The 19,069-nt window shown below is 38.3% G+C and overlaps 1 protein-coding gene across 5 annotated transcripts in view; it reads right to left on the reverse strand.

The window, feature by feature from the left end:
- LOC121418309 (1-phosphatidylinositol 4,5-bisphosphate phosphodiesterase beta-4-like) overlaps window positions 1-19,069 on the reverse strand; it is a 150,867-nt gene that overhangs the window by 77,149 nt on the left and 54,649 nt on the right. For all 5 annotated transcript variants that reach the window (XM_041612100.1, XM_041612099.1, XM_041612097.1 and 2 more), the window contains exon 5: window positions 6,105-6,254. In XM_041612100.1, coding sequence (XP_041468034.1) covers window positions 6,105-6,254 — 150 coding nt within the window. The remainder of the gene's footprint in view (window positions 1-6,104; window positions 6,255-19,069) is intronic.

Consider the following 19,069-nt stretch of genomic DNA (forward strand, 5'->3'; position numbering starts at 1 on the left):
CAATAAAATGAACCTCCAAATCTACTTCATTCATGTGGCATCCAGTGCAATGGGAATCAACTATTACTGGAATAGAGTCTGGGATATACAATGTCCAGGCTCGCAAGCTTGTATATGGATGCAAGATCGATTATTGAGTCAGCATGATCTATTGTAAATGCAAATTATCTCCTGGATATCCTCTCTTTTAGAGCTGTAACCTCTATTGTCATGATGCTACCATTAATCACTGAATATTATCCTTGGTTGGCAGTATATACATAATGATAACATATATTCTGTTTTTATATTTACGGATATATATGACGAGTTTGGTTGCAAAAGGGGATAGGTCCACTTTGGACCATTCCGAGAAAAACGTGTTTTTTTATTCGCACTTATTGCAATATTCTTATCGGAAAAACTGAATTGTCAGGATCCACTACCCTATCATGTGAACTTAAAATTGGTATATGAAATAAATCTACCAGTCTTCAATTTTTTTCTATACATTAAAAAATATATATATATACCATTGTGGACCTAACCCCTTTGCAAGAAAACTGAAATGATCCAATCTCTTTTGATTGAAAAAAAGATGATTTTTCTTTGCCAATTATATTCCCGTTTTCATGTGAATTTCATATTTTCTTTGGTATCATCATTTTTTGCCCAGCTTTATCTACACTGCCTATATAGGCACTCAAGCATTCAAAAAATTCCTACTGGTTTCCCATTCAGGGCACACTACTTCTGTTTTAACAGCATTTTTACATTACAAATTTTAATTGTGCCTCTCAAAAGTGGTGTCTCGGATCCTATTTAACATCTGGGTGGGGAGTGACAAAGTATGGATTGATGCCTTAAAGGAATTTAATTACAAGGCAAGAGTCAAAAGCGGTACAGTAAAACATGCTGAACAGAAAAAAATGCTTCCAAGTGCTAGAAGTGCTATCAGATCAACTCAAACACAGAGAATTCAAGGTATTCTCTGATCAGGAAATTTATTTACGGTCAATCTACCATTATCTAAAAATACCAGGAATTTTTGCCAGTGTGGAAGAAAATTTCTTGAAAATTCATGACAGGAAACACCTGCTAAGTGGTCAAAGGTAGTCTGCTATGCAGACTCTGAATGGCTCGTGAGGTGGGATCTGCTACTGGTTTTCGCAAACCAGCCACTTCTGCAGCCTCAGTAGACCTAGTCTGCTATGCAGACTCGTTGAATCAGCTGAGGTACACACACTGCAGATGTGGGTCTACATTTGTAGACTAGTCAAAGGTAGGCTACTTGTCAAATTACAAGAACACTCGCAAGGATATTTCAAAGGTATAGCAGGTATTCTCCCATAAAGCTGACCAAATACACTTGGCATGGGTGCCATGGTGCTAGGGACGCTAGATTGAAGAGCTAGCGATTTTGAATGAGGTGCCTCTTCCACTATATTCAGACCATGCCAGGGGCCGCAGAACAGTTTTGAAAGTGGGGGGCAGTGACCACGCAAAAAATCACAATCAAATGGTCAATTTTTCCATTTTGTACATGGCTTCAGAAAAAAGTAGGGGCTGAAGCCCCCCCCCCTCCCCCCCCCCCAACTCTGTGGCTCCTGCATACTCTGCATGCTCATAACTTCTTAAAGTCACCCCAGCATGGTCTAGCTTGCATGGGTATGAATGCAGAACGAACCTTTAAGTATCAAGGCCTGAACAAAATTCTTATAATATAAATCTACAGGTATTCTGATAATTGAGTCAGTCTGAAAGCACACTTTAGTCTTTAGAATAATTGTCATCCAGAGTCATTGTTTATTTTGTATTGAAGTAAAGAAGAAGAAAAAGAAACTTTCCACTCCAGTTTATTGAAAAAAATAAACAAACCATCATATTCCACATTTCCACACAAGGTATTTATCATCACCATGCATATAACCTTCCCCTGAAAGGTTCGTGTAGGGTGAAATAAGGTGGTGTTGAATTTCAAATTACAGAGGGAAACTTCAATCCTATCATGCCTATAGTTCTATGAGACTGTCTATATCATAGACGATTGATTTCAGATGCTCTTGACTTTGGTTCAAGCTGACAGTTTGAAAGAGTGAGGCAAATAATAAGGAGGCATTTAAAGATAAAAGACACCAGAGAAGAGAAGGAAAGAAGAGATAATGGAAGATAGAAAAACAGAATAAAAAAAATACAAAAAGAAAGATTGGTAGGAAGAGGGGTGATTATTATTGTAATTCAAGTACCTGCACTTTAAACCATTGACTGTATATCATAAGATGGTAGACAGTTTCGAAGACAATGATAAATGTAGATTCCAATGTATTGTCATTGTACTGAGCTAAGCAAGTTTAAAAAAAAACACACAAAAAAACAAATATCACGCGTGTGGGTAGGCATGGAGGAGCTGGCACCAGTGCCCTTCATGGGTGTAGCAATTATTGACATGGAAGTGTCACATTTCTCTTCTCATCCCGGGGGGGGCACTCAGTATATAATGCATAGTGGGTATGTGCCGCGGAGGGGACCCCCATTTTCACACTCAAATTTCCGTTCCAAGGCATAGCATTTTTGCCTTGTTGAGAAAAAGAACAAAGAAAGCCGCTCCAAGGCATAGCATTTTCTTCTTATCGAGAAAAAAGAAGAGAGAAATCCGCTCCAAAGCTTCGCATATTTTTCGTTACGCCGCTCCGATCGCATTGAATGAGCCGCAATTTTGGTGAAAAGCGGCCGCAGAGCTCCCCGGCGGAGGCCGCGCTAGCTGCATCATGCACACATGACCGTTCCATAGGGATGCATACGCACTCACACGCTGGCGATCCGTTCCAAGGACCCCCGTTTTCACAAACATTTGTCGTTCCGAAGCCCGTTCCGAGGACCCTCCTTTTTACAATAAGCCCGCTCCAAGGCCCCCGTTTTTTGTCTCGCCCGCGGCACACCCCCACCACTTTTTTGGTCGAGTGCCCCCCCCGGGCTTCTCATTCACTCCTTGCTAGAAGAAGTATTCATTTCACACCGTATCACATGCCTTCATGTGTTAGTACAACAAGTACCTGTATCAGACTTTGTTACTCTACTTTCATCCAAAGCTATCCTTTTTTTTATTATCCTCAACTGTCATTCCTCAATTTTTCCTTACTATCAATCTATTTGTTTTTTGTAAATGTGATTTGCTATCCATGTCATGTGATTTGCTATCCATGTCATGTGATTTGCTATCCATGTCATGTGATTTGCTATCCATGTCATGTGCTCTCCATGAACTTCTTTTTTTCAATCTCATACTGCCTTCTATAGCACAATTCCCCTTTCCCTCTTCCTCTCCCTTTTTCTTTTTCTTTCTCTCCTCTCTACCTCCCTCTCTTTCTCTCTGTCTGTCGTTCTCTGTATCTTTCTGTCTCTCTCACCCTCTCCCTACCTTATCTCTCCTTCCCACTTCAGTCATTTCCCTAATGTTGTCATGGTCTCCCATCCACTCTCCTAATATGATTACATTTGATCAAACACACATTGCAGGTGCCACCTGCCTGTGTTACCATCCAGACCCATTCAAAGTCTGTCTTCCCCCACACCCCCGAAAATAGATCAGATAATGGATGCTGCCCACAACGCCATCCCCATAATCGGATGTTTTCAAACTGACTCCATCACCAAAATACCTGTCAAAGCATGAGAACATAAAATCTGCACCATCCCGAGTTTTAAAATTAGCGCGCTATATCTGATCCGGCAAATTATCCCGATCTGAACAATCTCAAGATTATTTGTAATGGAGATGCAATTATCGCGCTAGTTCGTAGGATTAATCTCGAGATTGCAATCCCAAGTCAACTTAGGATTATTTGCAAAATAGCACACTATTTTACAAATTATCACGCTAATTCGCAGGTGCAGACGCACTCAGGATTATTTATTCACGGGTCAGACCATAATGCATCGATGCCTCACTCGAGCAGGAAACGCTCTTCTTTGGGATGGTGGAGACAAGTTTTCTTGTATCTTGAGATTAATCGCGAAGAGGGCCAATCGGGCTAAAATCTTGAGATTGAGCAAATTCAGGATGGTGCAGCACCACCTTGTGAGACCCTATAAAGGTAAGTTCTCTCTCAGCTCACAAGCGATTTGAAACGGTAAGCTCAGCAAGCCAACAACTCAACCCACATCCAGTGTAAGGGATAAAAAAGTTCATGCTATTTGCTTTCACACTGCAAGAACACTCATGATCTTGGAAAAATCCATACAAATTTTTTTTTGTTTTTTACAAGTGCCTATGATTTAATATTTTCTTTCAGGAATTTTTAATATAAGTTTGCTTTCACGCAATGGCATACTTAACCTGGTATTTGATAGTGATCAGGGTAAATCATGGCAAATTATTTCCTGATCTAAGATTACCTGGGGGGTGTTTCACAAAGATTTAAGTATGACTTAGAGTCGCACTTAAATGCCTAGTTGCGCGCAGTATAAAAGGCATGACAGCATTGGTCAGATCATGCCAAGAGGACGCGCACTACTGCGTATTGATCAATAAGATTGCGCGTTGCATATCTTGTACGCGTCGACATTTAAGTGCGACCTAAGTCATACTTAAATCTTTGTGAAACACCCCCCTGGTAGCCATTTCATAAAGCTGTTGATAAGTTATTAATGACTGTTCACACAACTGGGGAACCCCTTACGTCATGGGACCAGGTCCTTTCGCTTCTATGGCACAGAAGTCATACAGGGTTCTCAGGTAGCAATCACGAGTCGGAACCAATAGTTAACATAGGACATCAAGTATAGTTCCTAAAGGCAATGTGACTGGGCTCACATCACTCGCATCCATCTTTGTTTTCAGTCGGTAGGTATTTTATATAAACATCATAACAGGCACATAGCCTTGTATAAAGGCTACCTTAGTATGGGAGGATATATCCCCAACATTTTCTTTGGCGTTGATTAGGCTTTTGAAGAGTGGGTCACCAATCATTCATAACTTTCAGACAGCTTTATGAAACACCAACCGGGTATTCTTGAACTTCAGGTCGGTCCGAAAGCACCTTTGGAGAACACTTTAAGAAAGAGGAGCATTCCAATCATCTATCTACTCTCTGCTCCATCCCAATCCACCAAATGGTTTCCTTGGTGCTTTATGAAGAGATTGATACTGGCACCTCTCCTCCAAGTATATCCTACATCCTAAGCTCTCCAATCCAAGGGAGCATTTTCATGAAACAAATAGTTACCCAATTTTCACAATTTTCTGAAATGCCTATGTGTTTTTCATAATGAAATGATAAATTTGCATTGCAGCAGAACTTTGCAAACATTAGAAAATATCCCTGGCCGGGATACTCCCCAGGCAATGAAGATGGTGCACTTTATGTGTGGAACAGTGAAGAATCCTATGACCGGGATGATAATTGCAATGTACAGCGCATAGAAAAAAAGTATGAAATGTTATGTAAATGTAACAATAATAATTATCATGACATGATAGGACTTGTGAATTAAATTGGTATAAATGATTGCTCTGGTTTCCTTCAAGTGCAAAGTTACGAGCTTCAGAAACACATCCAAACTTTGAACATGATTATTTTAGAAAACAAATCTTCAGGTAACAGGTACCGGCAGGAAGTAATTCCTCAAAAAGCTGTGCTCACAAGAATCGGTAGACTAGCTTAGCCGGGGTAAGATAGGGAGCGCCTTGAGCACTAGCAAGGTGGATACAGATTTAAACATCTCTTCAAAGCCTTTCATATTGATTCAGTAGCATTTTAACAGTGCTACTCATGTATCTCATTCCTAGATTACCATTTATCCACATTTGATGATTTGTTGTTGGGAGTTTATGATGTTTCTCTGTATTTTCATGTATATTGATATCTGTTTAACAGACTGCAGGGTGCCTTTGTAAAGCAGGCCAACTCTGCAGTATAAAACAAAATGAAAAACATCAATAATACAAAATGAATAAGAAAAACAAACTAATAAATAAATAAATGGATGGATGGATGCATCCATCAATGAATGAACGAATGAATAAATAAATGGATGGATGGATGGATGGATGAATGGATGAATGAATGAATGAATAAATAAATAAATAAAAAATAGATAAACAAATTAATACAACTTGATACCTGTGCTATCTCAGGTGTGCTTGCAACCATGTGCATGTAGTTAATGTTGACAAAGTCCAAGCCACTGCAGATGGTAATGGTGCGATCTTCAATGTTCCCCCTCCCAAATGGGTCAAGGATGGAACCAACTTTAGCCAAGTACCCCACATCCTGTTAATAAAAGACAAAGAAGAATGTAAAGATAATTGTTAATGTGTTTACTACATTCAAGAATCAGGATTCAATATCGTCCTTACAACAAACGAGGCATGATAAGTTATACCTTGGTCACATTTGCTCTACAGCGGCCGTACGGCGAGTTGAAAACAGCCGTTTTCACATTTTATGTACGAGCTACATACAGGTGGTATGTATAAAAATGAATAAAACTGCTGTTTTTTACTCGACGTACGGCCGCCTTAGAGTGAATGTGACCATGGTATTACAGACAAGAATCAGAATTGAAGATAAGTTCATTTACATCAATGGAAATATGCCCATCTCCTGTTCCTCATGGAAGAAATTCCTTGCATAACGTGGAGAAAAGAAGCTGGTGATTGTGAGGTTGAGTTAAGAGGAATCTGATGAAGAATAGTTTTCAATTCAAGGTGTATGATGATAACAAAAAACAGGTAAAAAACTCTTTGGCCCGTATTCTGAAACCGGGTTTAACTTAGACCATGGTCTAACTCTGTTCTAAAATTATGGGAAGACAAAAGTGTTAAAATTTTATTAAGTTGAATGATTCTTACGTTTACTGTGCTCTTTCCTGATTCATTGATGGTGAAGACAATCATATATTTATACTTCCTAGACAATTATGAATGATTTGAGAGCCAAATGAGCTGACATATGATCTCTCTATAATTAGTGATTTATGCAACAATTGGCTATCCATACTTAAACCACAACTTTAAACCTGAGTTTAGGTTAAACCCGACTTCAGAATACGGGCCATTATAATTAGGTCTAAAACCATAGAGCTACTACTAGTACTCTGTCAGAGTAGTAGGTCCATGATAACCTGAGTCATGGCTCACATAGCATCAGAGTTAAATCTATGTGTGTTCTGTTGACAACAACCAATTGAAACAAATTCCTTAATTTCATCAAGATTTGAAATTATAATTGTAATGTAATTTTCCTTCAGCTGAAGGGTGTTCAATTATCTATTATCAAAGATGGGGTCACTCATCCAATTTCACTGGACATGAACTTGTCGTCTGAGTGTACTCCAACTGACAATTTCAAAGAAACCAATTGGCCAATGCTTACAACAGAGGCTGATAGATTCAGTGACATTTTCCTCAAGCCTGGTTAGGCATCCATAATTCACAATGCCAGGTTTTTAATATGTTTGCCTCCATGAAAAGACATACAAGCAGTCCGTTGGCACCTCGGGGGTGGAGAGGGGCGCGAATCTGCTCCCCTGTGACCCGGAGGGAGGTTAAGCAAGAGCAATAAGAAGATACACCCCTCACATTGCACATACAGTTGAAGTGATCGTGGGTGGAAAAATAAAAAGTGCATTTCTCCTATAGAATTGAGGGATATTGTCATGTGAGTGTAAGAAAATGCTTGACGCTGGTATTGGATGGGCATACTTGACCAGAAAAGATCATCAACATTTGCCTATTCATCCACTGGGATAGTAGTTCAATATCATAGATAACTTAGCTATCACGACCATCTACTATTACTGCGATACATACACACTCCGATTTGATACATTTTGAGCAAGGGGGAGACAAGACTGGCCTCGAGGCCACATTTTGCCAGCCTTGGCCTTGGCCTCTGCCAAAATCACGCATACACAGTCAATGGAATTGGGAGGACGTTTTCTAAAGTGGCCATGTGACTCAAAACTGCCAGCCCCAACTAAAATCCTGCTAATGAGTCCTGCAGACAATGGCTGTAATAGGTGCATTGAACCTTATCTAATACAGATGTGAACGTAGTCAAAATAGCTAAAAGCCTCAACAAATTACCCCTTATGAGTCATTGCATATTGTACATCGCCTTCTTAGCTTGTACGTGAGCAAATGAAAGGCTGAATGTCAAACATTCGTTCATTTGCACACGACGTATCATCCAACATGCACCGTCCATAATGCACCGTTGCACGGGTCGCGACGGGTCAAGAAAAAGGTGACGTCACTGTAACAATAAAGATTCAACGCATTGCATCTTTCTTTCACCTCATGCGAAATCTCGCAACAACGCACTCATGCCTATTCGCTTTTTGTATAACGTTCAATTGAACCAGGGGAGCATCTCATGAAGATCTTGGTCAGTGATTTTCACCAATCGATGTTATAAGCTACTGTGAATCCTTGCATCTGATTGGCTAAGAGGAAATTAGTCAGTGACAAAACTCTTCATGAAATGCTCCCCTAAACTTGTAGTGGAGTAGACACCAACAGATCAAAGTTAGTAGACTACAAAAACAAGTTAACATGCAAAATGCCTCAACTTGGCAAAATATTGCCAAGAGATCGGTCGAGAAGGTATCTCTTGTAACATAATGCATATTGGTAAACAAAACACCTTTCCACTGAGAAGATTGATATATCAAAGTGCCTTTAAAATGTAATATAACATTATAAACAACTAAAAATTAGTTCATTTAAGGGTTAGTGTTGACATATACTGTATACAATGCTCATCAAAGAGGACAGTACTGGTCACTATTCTGCTAAAACAAAAAGAAAAATGATCCCCTAAAAAAATCTATGAAAACTGCATAGAATTTTACTGCCCATTCAAATACTCAAAGTCTTAAGGCTCAACCTGTTATATAAAAAAAAATTAAAAGATAAATTTAACTGACGGAATAATCAGGTTACAGTCTAAACCTCCGCATTACACAGACATCCTCTTCTTTTTCAAGAAATTATTATTGTGAAATATCAGGGGGTTTTGTAAGCAAGTGAAAATCCAATTGAATACTATATTAATTACAGAACAAATTGAAACAGGCAAAAATGTTTTGTGCTTCAAAATTTGGAATTACATCAAGAAAATTTTTTGAGAATATACCAGTATTGTAATTGAAAAACCACGAGCGGGTGTGATTTTATTGGTGGGTTTTGTGGTGGTTGATTGAAATTCAGAACGACATTCATATCACCTGCGAACCAGTAGAATTGTTGATTGAGGTCATGCTTTTTTTTCCATCTCAGTCGAGATGAAAATATTGTAGTTCATATAAATATCAAGGTAGCCTAAAAGTATTCATTTGAAAATATAATCGAAAGGGTGCCACAAAAAGAATATCATTTAACCCCACCCTCTCTCTCTCTCTCTCACACACACACACACAAACAAGGGTGTGGTAAGCCACAGTTGAAAAAAAACAATGAATAATAAACACTACTCAATTTAGGTTAGGTTAACAGAGCATGGCTTCAATAGGGGAGATTATATGAAGCAACCATTCCACCCACATATTACAAACCTTGTCAGATAACAAGGTTTAAGAAAGAAGCTGTATCAGTGCTTCAGCATTATATTTTTTAACAGCATATGATGCAATCCAAATGGGTCTGCTAAATGTCAGGTTTGTATTTGAATAGCCTGTCTCTATATCACTCAGGATTTATTATATTTTCTCGAGCCCACACAATGAATCAATTATACAGTATTTCAGAACCACACACATAAGGTGGTTTCAAACCGCCTCGATCACAAGAATCCCCGTTAAATTATGAGAACTATTTTAGGCTGAAAAATACCCATTAATTATTCCTGCATTCAAACCGCCCTGAAACATACCCTTCGGGATAAGTTCCTGAAGTTACGAGCATGCGCAGTATGGTCTGATAAGCAGGCAAGGCGCGAGATTCAAAATCACAAGCCCAGCAGCCACCCACGGCACCGCACCCAACAACACGCTGGGCTAAAAGTTCCCGTAATTTGCTTTCACATCGCCAAAATACCTGCGACCTTGGAAAAATCCCCGCGAAAGTTCTTGTAATTTCGCCAAGTACCTACTATTTAGCGGGTATTTTCTTTCGGGGAAATTACACGTAGTTTGCTTTCACATTACCAAAATACCTGGTATTTTCTGATCGGGGTAAATTTCCAGATCAGAGAATACCTGGAAGTGACGAACTTCGAGGCGGTCTGAAACCACCTATACATGTAGGCGAATACATGAACTCGCTGTCTCCATACTATGACATATTTAAGTATTTCAGTCGACACCTACAATTTATTGAAGATGGGATAATACAACATTCTTTTCCGCCACAAATTTTGTCTGTTTTTAGAAGGCATATCTATAGGCTGCAAAAGAAATGTAGCATGAAACCAACAGAACGACTGACATAAGAGCCGAGAAAGGATCGAAAGAGGTGCATTCATCTATAGAGATTGGATAAAATTGTGTGAAATTGGGTGGATAATTATTCAGGATCAAGAAGGGCAAGAAGGGAGGGGTGTCGTAAGCATGTAGAAGGTCCATGCTGTAAGAGAAGCTCAGGCAAAAATGGAAGTGTCCTTGTTTTTTTATTTACTCTTTAAGTGCGGATCTGTTATGCCAGCATCAATTTTTACACATATTTTTCTTTTCCATGTTTTGGATCAACGTAAGCACTTGCAACTATGTTTAATTATTTTAGGTCTACTCTGTACCTGATTCTCCATCATCCATTTGGAATAGAATTCGCATCTCCAGTTTAAGAAATACTCCATGGTTAATTTCTAAGTATATGCTTATTATCAAGATTCTCAATATGTTTGAAACAATGAGTTTTAAATACAACTATCACTTTGTGAAAATTCATAATTCAATTTTTTTCAAGAAGTGACAGATTGCAGAAACTTTTCTGTGCAAAAGGCATGGGACATTACAACATCGTTTCATAGCATATACACAAAGCCACATGGCTCAGTTTTAGAGATTTTAACTAAATGATGGATCTCAGCAAAGAAAGAAAAGTGTGTAAAGAAGAACAGAAAATCCTAATTTTTTCCTTCTATTGTTTGCGGTTGTAACATAACATCACACTCAAGCATTATCATGGACTCAGACTTTGTGAAGATGATGTCCAAAAAAGGCAAAGAAAGTTCAAAATTGAAAAAATATTTTTTTTTCCTAACAAATGTCACTTTGGGCAATCAGGGATGAATTAAGCAGATGTTAATCTCTCAACAACATTTTTTTTCATGCTGTTGCAAGTCAATAATAGCCCCCTAGATATCTGTAAAATCATCTAATGTTCCATCACACTGTACAATGTGATTATTTCTCATTGTTTCAAGATAAAATCACTGGATCCCCGTGTGAATTTCCAATCACACGCAATCCATCAAATGTGATAAATATTGCATAAGCTCCCTCATCCATATCAAAATCCTAATCACAACCACACTACTGGTACACTACCAATAAAGTGAAATGTAGCATAACATTGAATGCATGCCTCAATCCAGAGTGTAGATAAAGGAAGCCTTTAAAAAGGACAATTTATGTGTTGCCTCCCCGGACCGACCGGGCTGTCTTTTTATCAGAATGTGACGAGAGTCAATGCACAGCCACCACTGCCAAGCGAGCGTTTCGATTGAAAACCCTGCGATTGGGAAGCAATATACTGGTGGGAAGATGAATGACGTCAATATGTCAAATGGGCAAGACTTCGCAGAATTCTTGATTTAATCATTGCAAGGATAGATGTTATGTATCCTGTTTTTGTTGTTGCATGAGCACTCTAAGGTCCCTGGGCAGTAGAGGTCCCTTGCCTTCTAAACGACATCCTCGACAAAATCAAGATTTAGGATGGAATCTTTTGATAGATGGCTGAATGCATCATTATGCATAGAAGCTGTGTATATCTGGTATGCTTTAATTCAAACCTATTCTTTATAATATACTACATGTACATCCATTGATGGAATTACCCCATTGATGATGATGATGACGATGATGATGAAGAGCATTTGCATAGCACCATATATTTGAAAAAAATTCAATGTCGCCGGCTCCCGCACACATCACACTTTATTACTATTCTCTGTGAAATATTTTTTTATTTATCGAGTGATGAAAAAATACATAGAATGATCTGAATAAAATCCAGTTAACTTTGTTTTAAGGAGTTCACTCACAAATGGGAACCTTATGGATTGTTAATTTGGAAGATTTTCTGTGGAGGTGATCAAATGTGACCCAATGAGGAAAATCAAACCTGCAAAACAAAAGAAAATATTATTGACTTTTGTCCTTACAGTACGTCCCAATCATTTTGTTGTATATACAGCAGTGCCTAGTGAGACCGGCAGGCCTGGTGTGACGTCAACCTGATCTGAATTTGATCAGCAGGGCATGATAACGACAGAACACATCACCATGCAGCTCAAACAGGCCCTGTTTATGTGCACTGTGTATGTCTGTGTGTTTAAAGAACGCGATCGTCTATGTATGGGACTGCATGTCTGAGCAACAAGGACTGCATGTGTGTGTGTGTGTTTAAGTGTGGGTTTGGTGAGTGCGTGGGGGAGCAGTATTTGCTTGAGGAAGGTGTTGGGCATGAGGATGAGATGCTTGTGTGTGGATTCTAAAATAAGATATCAGAGCAAAGCTGTATGTATAAAGCACTTGAGAGAAGAAGCTTCGAACAAACCTCATCAAGTAAATCATATTAGCGGATGTACTGCTGATGATAATTCTATTTTCACATTTACAATTACTACTTTCAAGCACTACAAAAATACTGGTACATAAACTAAGTTCATGCATTTAAGTTGGTCAAAGATTTCAATTTGTCCAACTAGATAAATTACATATGATATATAATTAGACACTGATAACACACACAAAAAAACCCTCCTGTAGTTGCTGATTCCATTCTCAAATATTATTCAAGCTCTGCATGGTTGGTTGGTGGGGGGGGGGGGTGGAATAGTGAAACAAATATTTTAAAACAAAATGCCTTTTTCCCCCCAACACTTCAACAATATTCTAAATTAACTTTGTGTACACTACTTTCACCACATACCCTTACTGGTTGGGAGATTTTCAACAAAGATATCAAGGCTTCATCATGACATTTAGAACTGTGAACATGGCTTTTTGGCTGTGTGCACTTTTCACATGTGTAATTGCACGGGTGTGGGTGTGACAGATTAAGTGCTGTTCCTACAGATGGCTATCTCCACAACGTCTGCCATACTTGAGCTCTGCCTTTTAGAAACGAAAATGGGTCAATTCCACCAATGGCTTTTCAACAACCATGTGTAAATAAACATCCCACCGACAGCTCTCCATTCTCCAGTTTGGGATTTGTTTACTGCGCGTCTAAACTGTGAGGGTCTTTTGTCTTTGTTAATCAGAATTTGAGCCTTTTCTCGGTCTATGACTTGAAATCTTGCCAAAAGTTGTTTAGGCTCCTGGATTTACCTAAGGTTGATGCAATTTACAAATTCAGATATGCTAGACCAAATATGTTGCAAGATTCAGACAGGGCAAGCCGAAAAGATTGAAGATAAATGCCAGTTGTGGTAAAGATATCAAAATGAGTTCGTACAGAATCCAACGAAATGATCATCAAAGTGTCTGTTTGTATAAATAAAAATATGTGCCAAAGGATTCTGGAAGAAAGTGTGTAATTGCTGAGAAATTAGCAAAAAAGCACAGGATAGGGTCAAGCGTAGGGCCGACATTCAAAGCAATATTAATACTGTCCCACGTGCGCTCCTCTGTGTTGGTGATCTTCGGTTTGAACATTTTTCAGCGTAGATTTGAAGATTTCACAAAGTTCAGTTTATGTAACTGTACCAGATCTAGATCCTCGATGGTGATACTGACATTTAAGCCTGGTTTTACAGAATTTCTCATGAAATCAGTGTACTGCAACTACTGGCATTTCTCTTTAAGTGTTCGTCTTCATGGTAGAAACAAAACATTTGTCCTTGGTTCAAGATGATGTGGGGGTGGACATTGACAAGGCAGCATGGACATAAAAACTAATAAAGACAGGAAAGATGGTAAAATAGAGAAAGGCAGAGAGAAAAGGGAAGAAGATGGGTGAACAGAGAGGTGGAGAGTAAGAAATAGCAATAGGTGGCAATCAACAGACAGAGAGGGGACAACTAAGAGCGAGGGAGAGAGACATACAGACAGAGACAACGAGACATCGCGACAACAGATAAATATAAGCAGAATACAGGGAAAGGATCATGGTTTACTCATCTCCAATTTTTAATTTCTTTCCAAAACAGGTAAAAATATAATTATGTATCAAGAATGCAAAAATGTGTTCATATCTTCCAAAGATTGTATTCCTGAAGCAGAAGCAACAGAAGTTGACACAGGAAAAAACTAGTGATAATAGTATACAGTAATTCTGTGGTAATACTTCAGTAAGAGAATAGAAGTAGTAGTAGTAGTGGTGGTGGTAGTAGCAGTAGCAGTAGAAGCAGTAGCAGTAGTAGCAGTAGTAGTAGCAATAGCAGTAGTAAGAGTAGTAGTAGTAGCAGCAGCAATAATAGTAGTAGTAGTAGTAGCAGCAGTAGTAGTAGTAGTAGTAGAAGTAGATATTAGTAGTAGTAGTAGTAGTAGTAGTAGTAGTAGTAGTAGTAGTAGATAGTTGAGACCTTTCGTTTTCTGTGACGTGCCATGTGGACGTACGAGATTAAGGAATTTTGGGAGCACTGCGCATGCGCGAAGTAATCTGTGACGAGCCTTCTCGTCCACTGACCAAATCTGTGACTCGTATTTGAGGGTTTTGACGTTCGGTGTCATAGTGCTCGAACGAGCGCTAGTTCGTACATGATGACGTCATCCCAGCTTGGCAAAAATGAATGAAGCCGCATCAACACTCGAGTTTCGTTGATTCAGCAGGGCTGGTAAACTGCAAATTACTGCTTGTTACCAGCTTTTCCATTACATTTAGTGTGTCCTGTTTTCAGACACTACATATCCGATAGGTAATTGATGTTTTATTTCCAAACAACCGTGTTTTTCGGCTTTTTGCGCAAGAGTGCAAATATTGCACCCACAGTCGCCCCACTGGTTCGTAGCGTGATGCTACGCCTGATTCTCCGGCCAAGCATCGGCCCACGGCCCGCTCGCTATCACGCTGGTATATGCTGTGGCGTGGTACGGGTACGTCGACTTAAATCGAAACTGTTTTCATCAATGTACGAACGTGATACTGAACGAGCGGTGTCACCACTTCCGGTGAACTAGGAATACGTTGCAGTCGCAGACAATCGAAATCTCTCTAGTAGTAGTAGTAGTAGTAGTAGTAGTAGTAGTAGTAGTAGTAGTAGTAGTAGTAGTAGTAGTAGTAGTAGTAGTAGTAGTAGTAGTAGTAGTAAAATCGCGAAGCACTATATCTATTCCACAAACCGTCTTCTCTGTTACGATGCCCACTGTGGCGTAAATAATTAACTTCAAGAAAATATAAAGATACGGGATGAAACTTTGGAACCTTAACTTTTAAACGCAGACACCGGTAAACAATTTGCTCTCCTTGTAGGTGCATGTATTTCTGGATTTTTAAAAAGCTTTCCCAGCAGTAGTAGTAGCAGTAGTAGTAGTAGTAGTAGTAGCAGTAGTAGTAGTAGTAGAAATAGTAGTATTAGTAGTAGTAGTAGTGGTGGTGGTGGTGGTGGTGGTGGTGGTGGTGGTAGTAGTAGTAGTAGTAGTAGAAGTAGTAGTAGCAATAGTAGTAGTAGAATAGTTGTACAGGTAGTAGTCATTGTAGTTCAAACTTTTTTTTGCCTCTTAAGGTCAGACAATAAGGTACATGTATAGAAGGAATGACATTTCTATTAATAGGTGGCAGGAGGCTTAGCTTGGCTTTTGTTCAAAAGGTAGAACGCCCTTGAAGTCGACAGATTGCCTTGAACCTCTTGTTCCCAATGGTTGAGCAGGTCACCCATTCAACTGGAACAAACTGTATGTGCCACTAATGCACTTTCCTTTCCATGACAGCACAGGTCCTATTCACATATGAAATCTTATCCAATCCTACAAGAAATGGAGATTGTTCCTAATCGTATCAAACTTGTCCCCACGAAAACATGAACAAACTACATCTTGATACTGGTCAAGTGCTATCATGTCAATTACAATGTCAATATAGCACGCTGTCACATTTCACATTATTGACTTAACGCTTCGTTCAAAATGGATATGATTTCGCATGAACATTTATTTCTGCAAGCAGATATTACTTTCTGACTAGCTGACATCAATTATTTTTCAAGCCATGCACACCACATACATTTTTATTCATCTCCGCTGCCATAGACATTCCGAGAAATGTTTTAAACCAACTTCTGCACATTCCTAATATGTAACAATTGAACATGAAAAAATGTGTAATAGATGAGGTTGTGAGGGAATCTTGCTCTAATGAAAATTTGCTGGTATGCAAGCAACCCTATATAGATCACAAACCTCTTGTAAAGGATATAATCTAATTTCCTTCCAGCCACTTCGCTTGGAAGTCATTACATGATGGGCATGCTCAATGCTTGTCTAACTACTGTTTCAAAGGGAATTATCCATCTGTTGGCATCTTTTACACAATGCAGAAGTAATAGTCATATACTGCAGGGGGACATACAGGAGAGTTTACAAAGTCAGTTTATGTAGATCAAATGCAGCTTCATATAATTATAGACTATCACTTTCTTCTCACAAGATATTCTTCGTAATGAATTACTTTAGGGGAATATTAATTCCTATCTATAGTAGATGATGGGTTAAAGTCGTTCATTACATCAAACTGTTTGCAAAGATAGTTTCCATATTTTCCCCGAGTCAGGGCAGTATCAATATTATTGCGAACTTATAATGAAAGGTTGGATATTTATCAGGGTTAAAATCCCTTTCCTTTTCTGCTTTATTTAAAACCAACTTTACACCAGAATTTTTCAAAGAAAACGTGATTAAGCATTTTGAGCATTGTCTTGTTAATTCAAAGGCAAAATACAAAATATATCATCCACTCAATTTTCATCATGCTAATTATTTTTGCTAAATTTCTTCTTCAATTTTCTCTTCCTGAAAGTACAGGAAACGCAAACAGACGTAAGCACCAATTGGATGGAGAAAATAACTTGGGATAGGAGCATGGAAAATGGTCTTGGAGGCCATATAGTTTCCCTCATAGCGCAGCTATAATTGATAAGAATAACAAGTTTGGGATGAAATTGAGCAGTTCTCGTTTCTAATTACAGATTCGGATAATTCAATTATGCAGCTCTGCTCACTACCTCCTGGCAGAGGCATGAAATTTAATGTAGCTTTTATGGTAAGTTGCTGTTCACTGCAGATTGAGAGCTTTACTTACTAACTCCCCCCCCCCTCTCTCTCTCTCTGTTTTTCTTCTCTGTGTCTTTCTCCTTTTCTCTATTCCTCCCCTTTTCTCTATATATCCCTCATTCAATCTCTCTTAACATCAATTGGAAAATCAAAGTAAATACACAAAGAAGAAAAACAAGATAACATTTCATGATTGCATGTCTGCCTTTTTGAGATACAAGATGAACATTTTAAAAAAAAACCTCTCAATCCATACAATACAAAATGAAGATTACTGAGACTAAAAACACAGCAGAAATTTACAATAAATTGAACCAATGCTAACAATAAAATAAAGATATATTCATGTGAGAACGGTCATGCAAATCTCTGAATTAATAATTTGCTTGAGCGATTGTGATTTGGCCCATAGGAATGTCCATTTGTCTCTACATAAATTAAGTATTTTTAATAGCTTTTTCATTCAGAATTTCCTTTACGCACTAAATTCAAGGAATTTAAATCAAAACCTGATCATCTGCATGTGAATAGTAACCAGATGAACATAACTTTTATTTAAACCATGTGGATTATAATTCAAAGCGAAAAGATTTGAATATGAATCCTTTTGAGATGTAAAACACATCCTAACATTCAAAATAAATCAATTCATTTACTTGTCACTTCTCAATTTATAGTTGAATTCTCCAGAAGAACATGTCCCTTAAGATCAGAGTTCCCCTTAAATTGCTGTCACTCTAAAATCATTCATCATGAGAAAATTCTTACATCCTGAGTAAGAAGTGATATTTTGAATGATCAACAGTGATCAAACAAATAAATGATTCAGCACATACAATTTTTTTTCAATTAAATCAAAATCGATGAGTAGACAAAAAAAAATAGAATAAAATTTTCTGCAACTGGATGCTAAATACAGGTCTGCGAACCGGTATACATGTCCAAGACAAGGAAAAAATAAACGAGGGCTGGAAGCGATTTGGCCCCCTAGAAATGCTCAAAAGAGCCCAGGAAATCCCCATTCATATCAACTTAAAAGCTTATCCAATACTGCAGATTTAGTAAGTTGTGAAAAGTAGCCTCGAAAACAAAAACTGTAAATTTTCTTCCTGGTTTAAGACTCAGGGATACAGTGAGACACGAAGATGAGATGCAGCGCATGATGTGGAGACTCTATTCTATCAGAGATCATTTATATAACAAATGGCTACTGCCTCTGGAGCCTATTACAAGTGATTTGTCACATGTTACTTGGTGCTATATTCTGGTACATGCTAATGGATTTGAAAACTGAAGACTTATCATTCCTGTCAGGGATCATGCTGGTTTGCACGCCAGAGGGCAATGCTTCCATTTACTCTTATTCTCAACCTCTTTTCTTATTAACACACCAAAAGGACAGAAGTCAACATAGGAGTAATATTCTGATAACGAATTAGAGGTGGTTCTCTTTTCATTACCCTATTTATTGCTCAGGAATGAAGTTGAAATAAAACAAAACATGGACATAATAAAAAAAAATTGTAATAGGGAATATAAATCGAAACATACGGCATAAAAACGGCATAAAAAGGTTGGAAAGAGAATGTACATGTAGAGAAAGATAAAGAATTATAAATATGGACCTCCTTAAGGAAAGTATATAGGGTCTTGAGTGTACAATGTATTGTTTGCACTTTTTTTATATTTTGAAATAAACTGAAAATGC

The sequence above is a fragment of the Lytechinus variegatus genome, chromosome 7 (genome assembly GCF_018143015.1).
Source record: "Lytechinus variegatus isolate NC3 chromosome 7, Lvar_3.0, whole genome shotgun sequence".
NCBI classification, from domain to species: Eukaryota; Metazoa; Echinodermata; class Echinoidea; order Temnopleuroida; family Toxopneustidae; genus Lytechinus; species Lytechinus variegatus.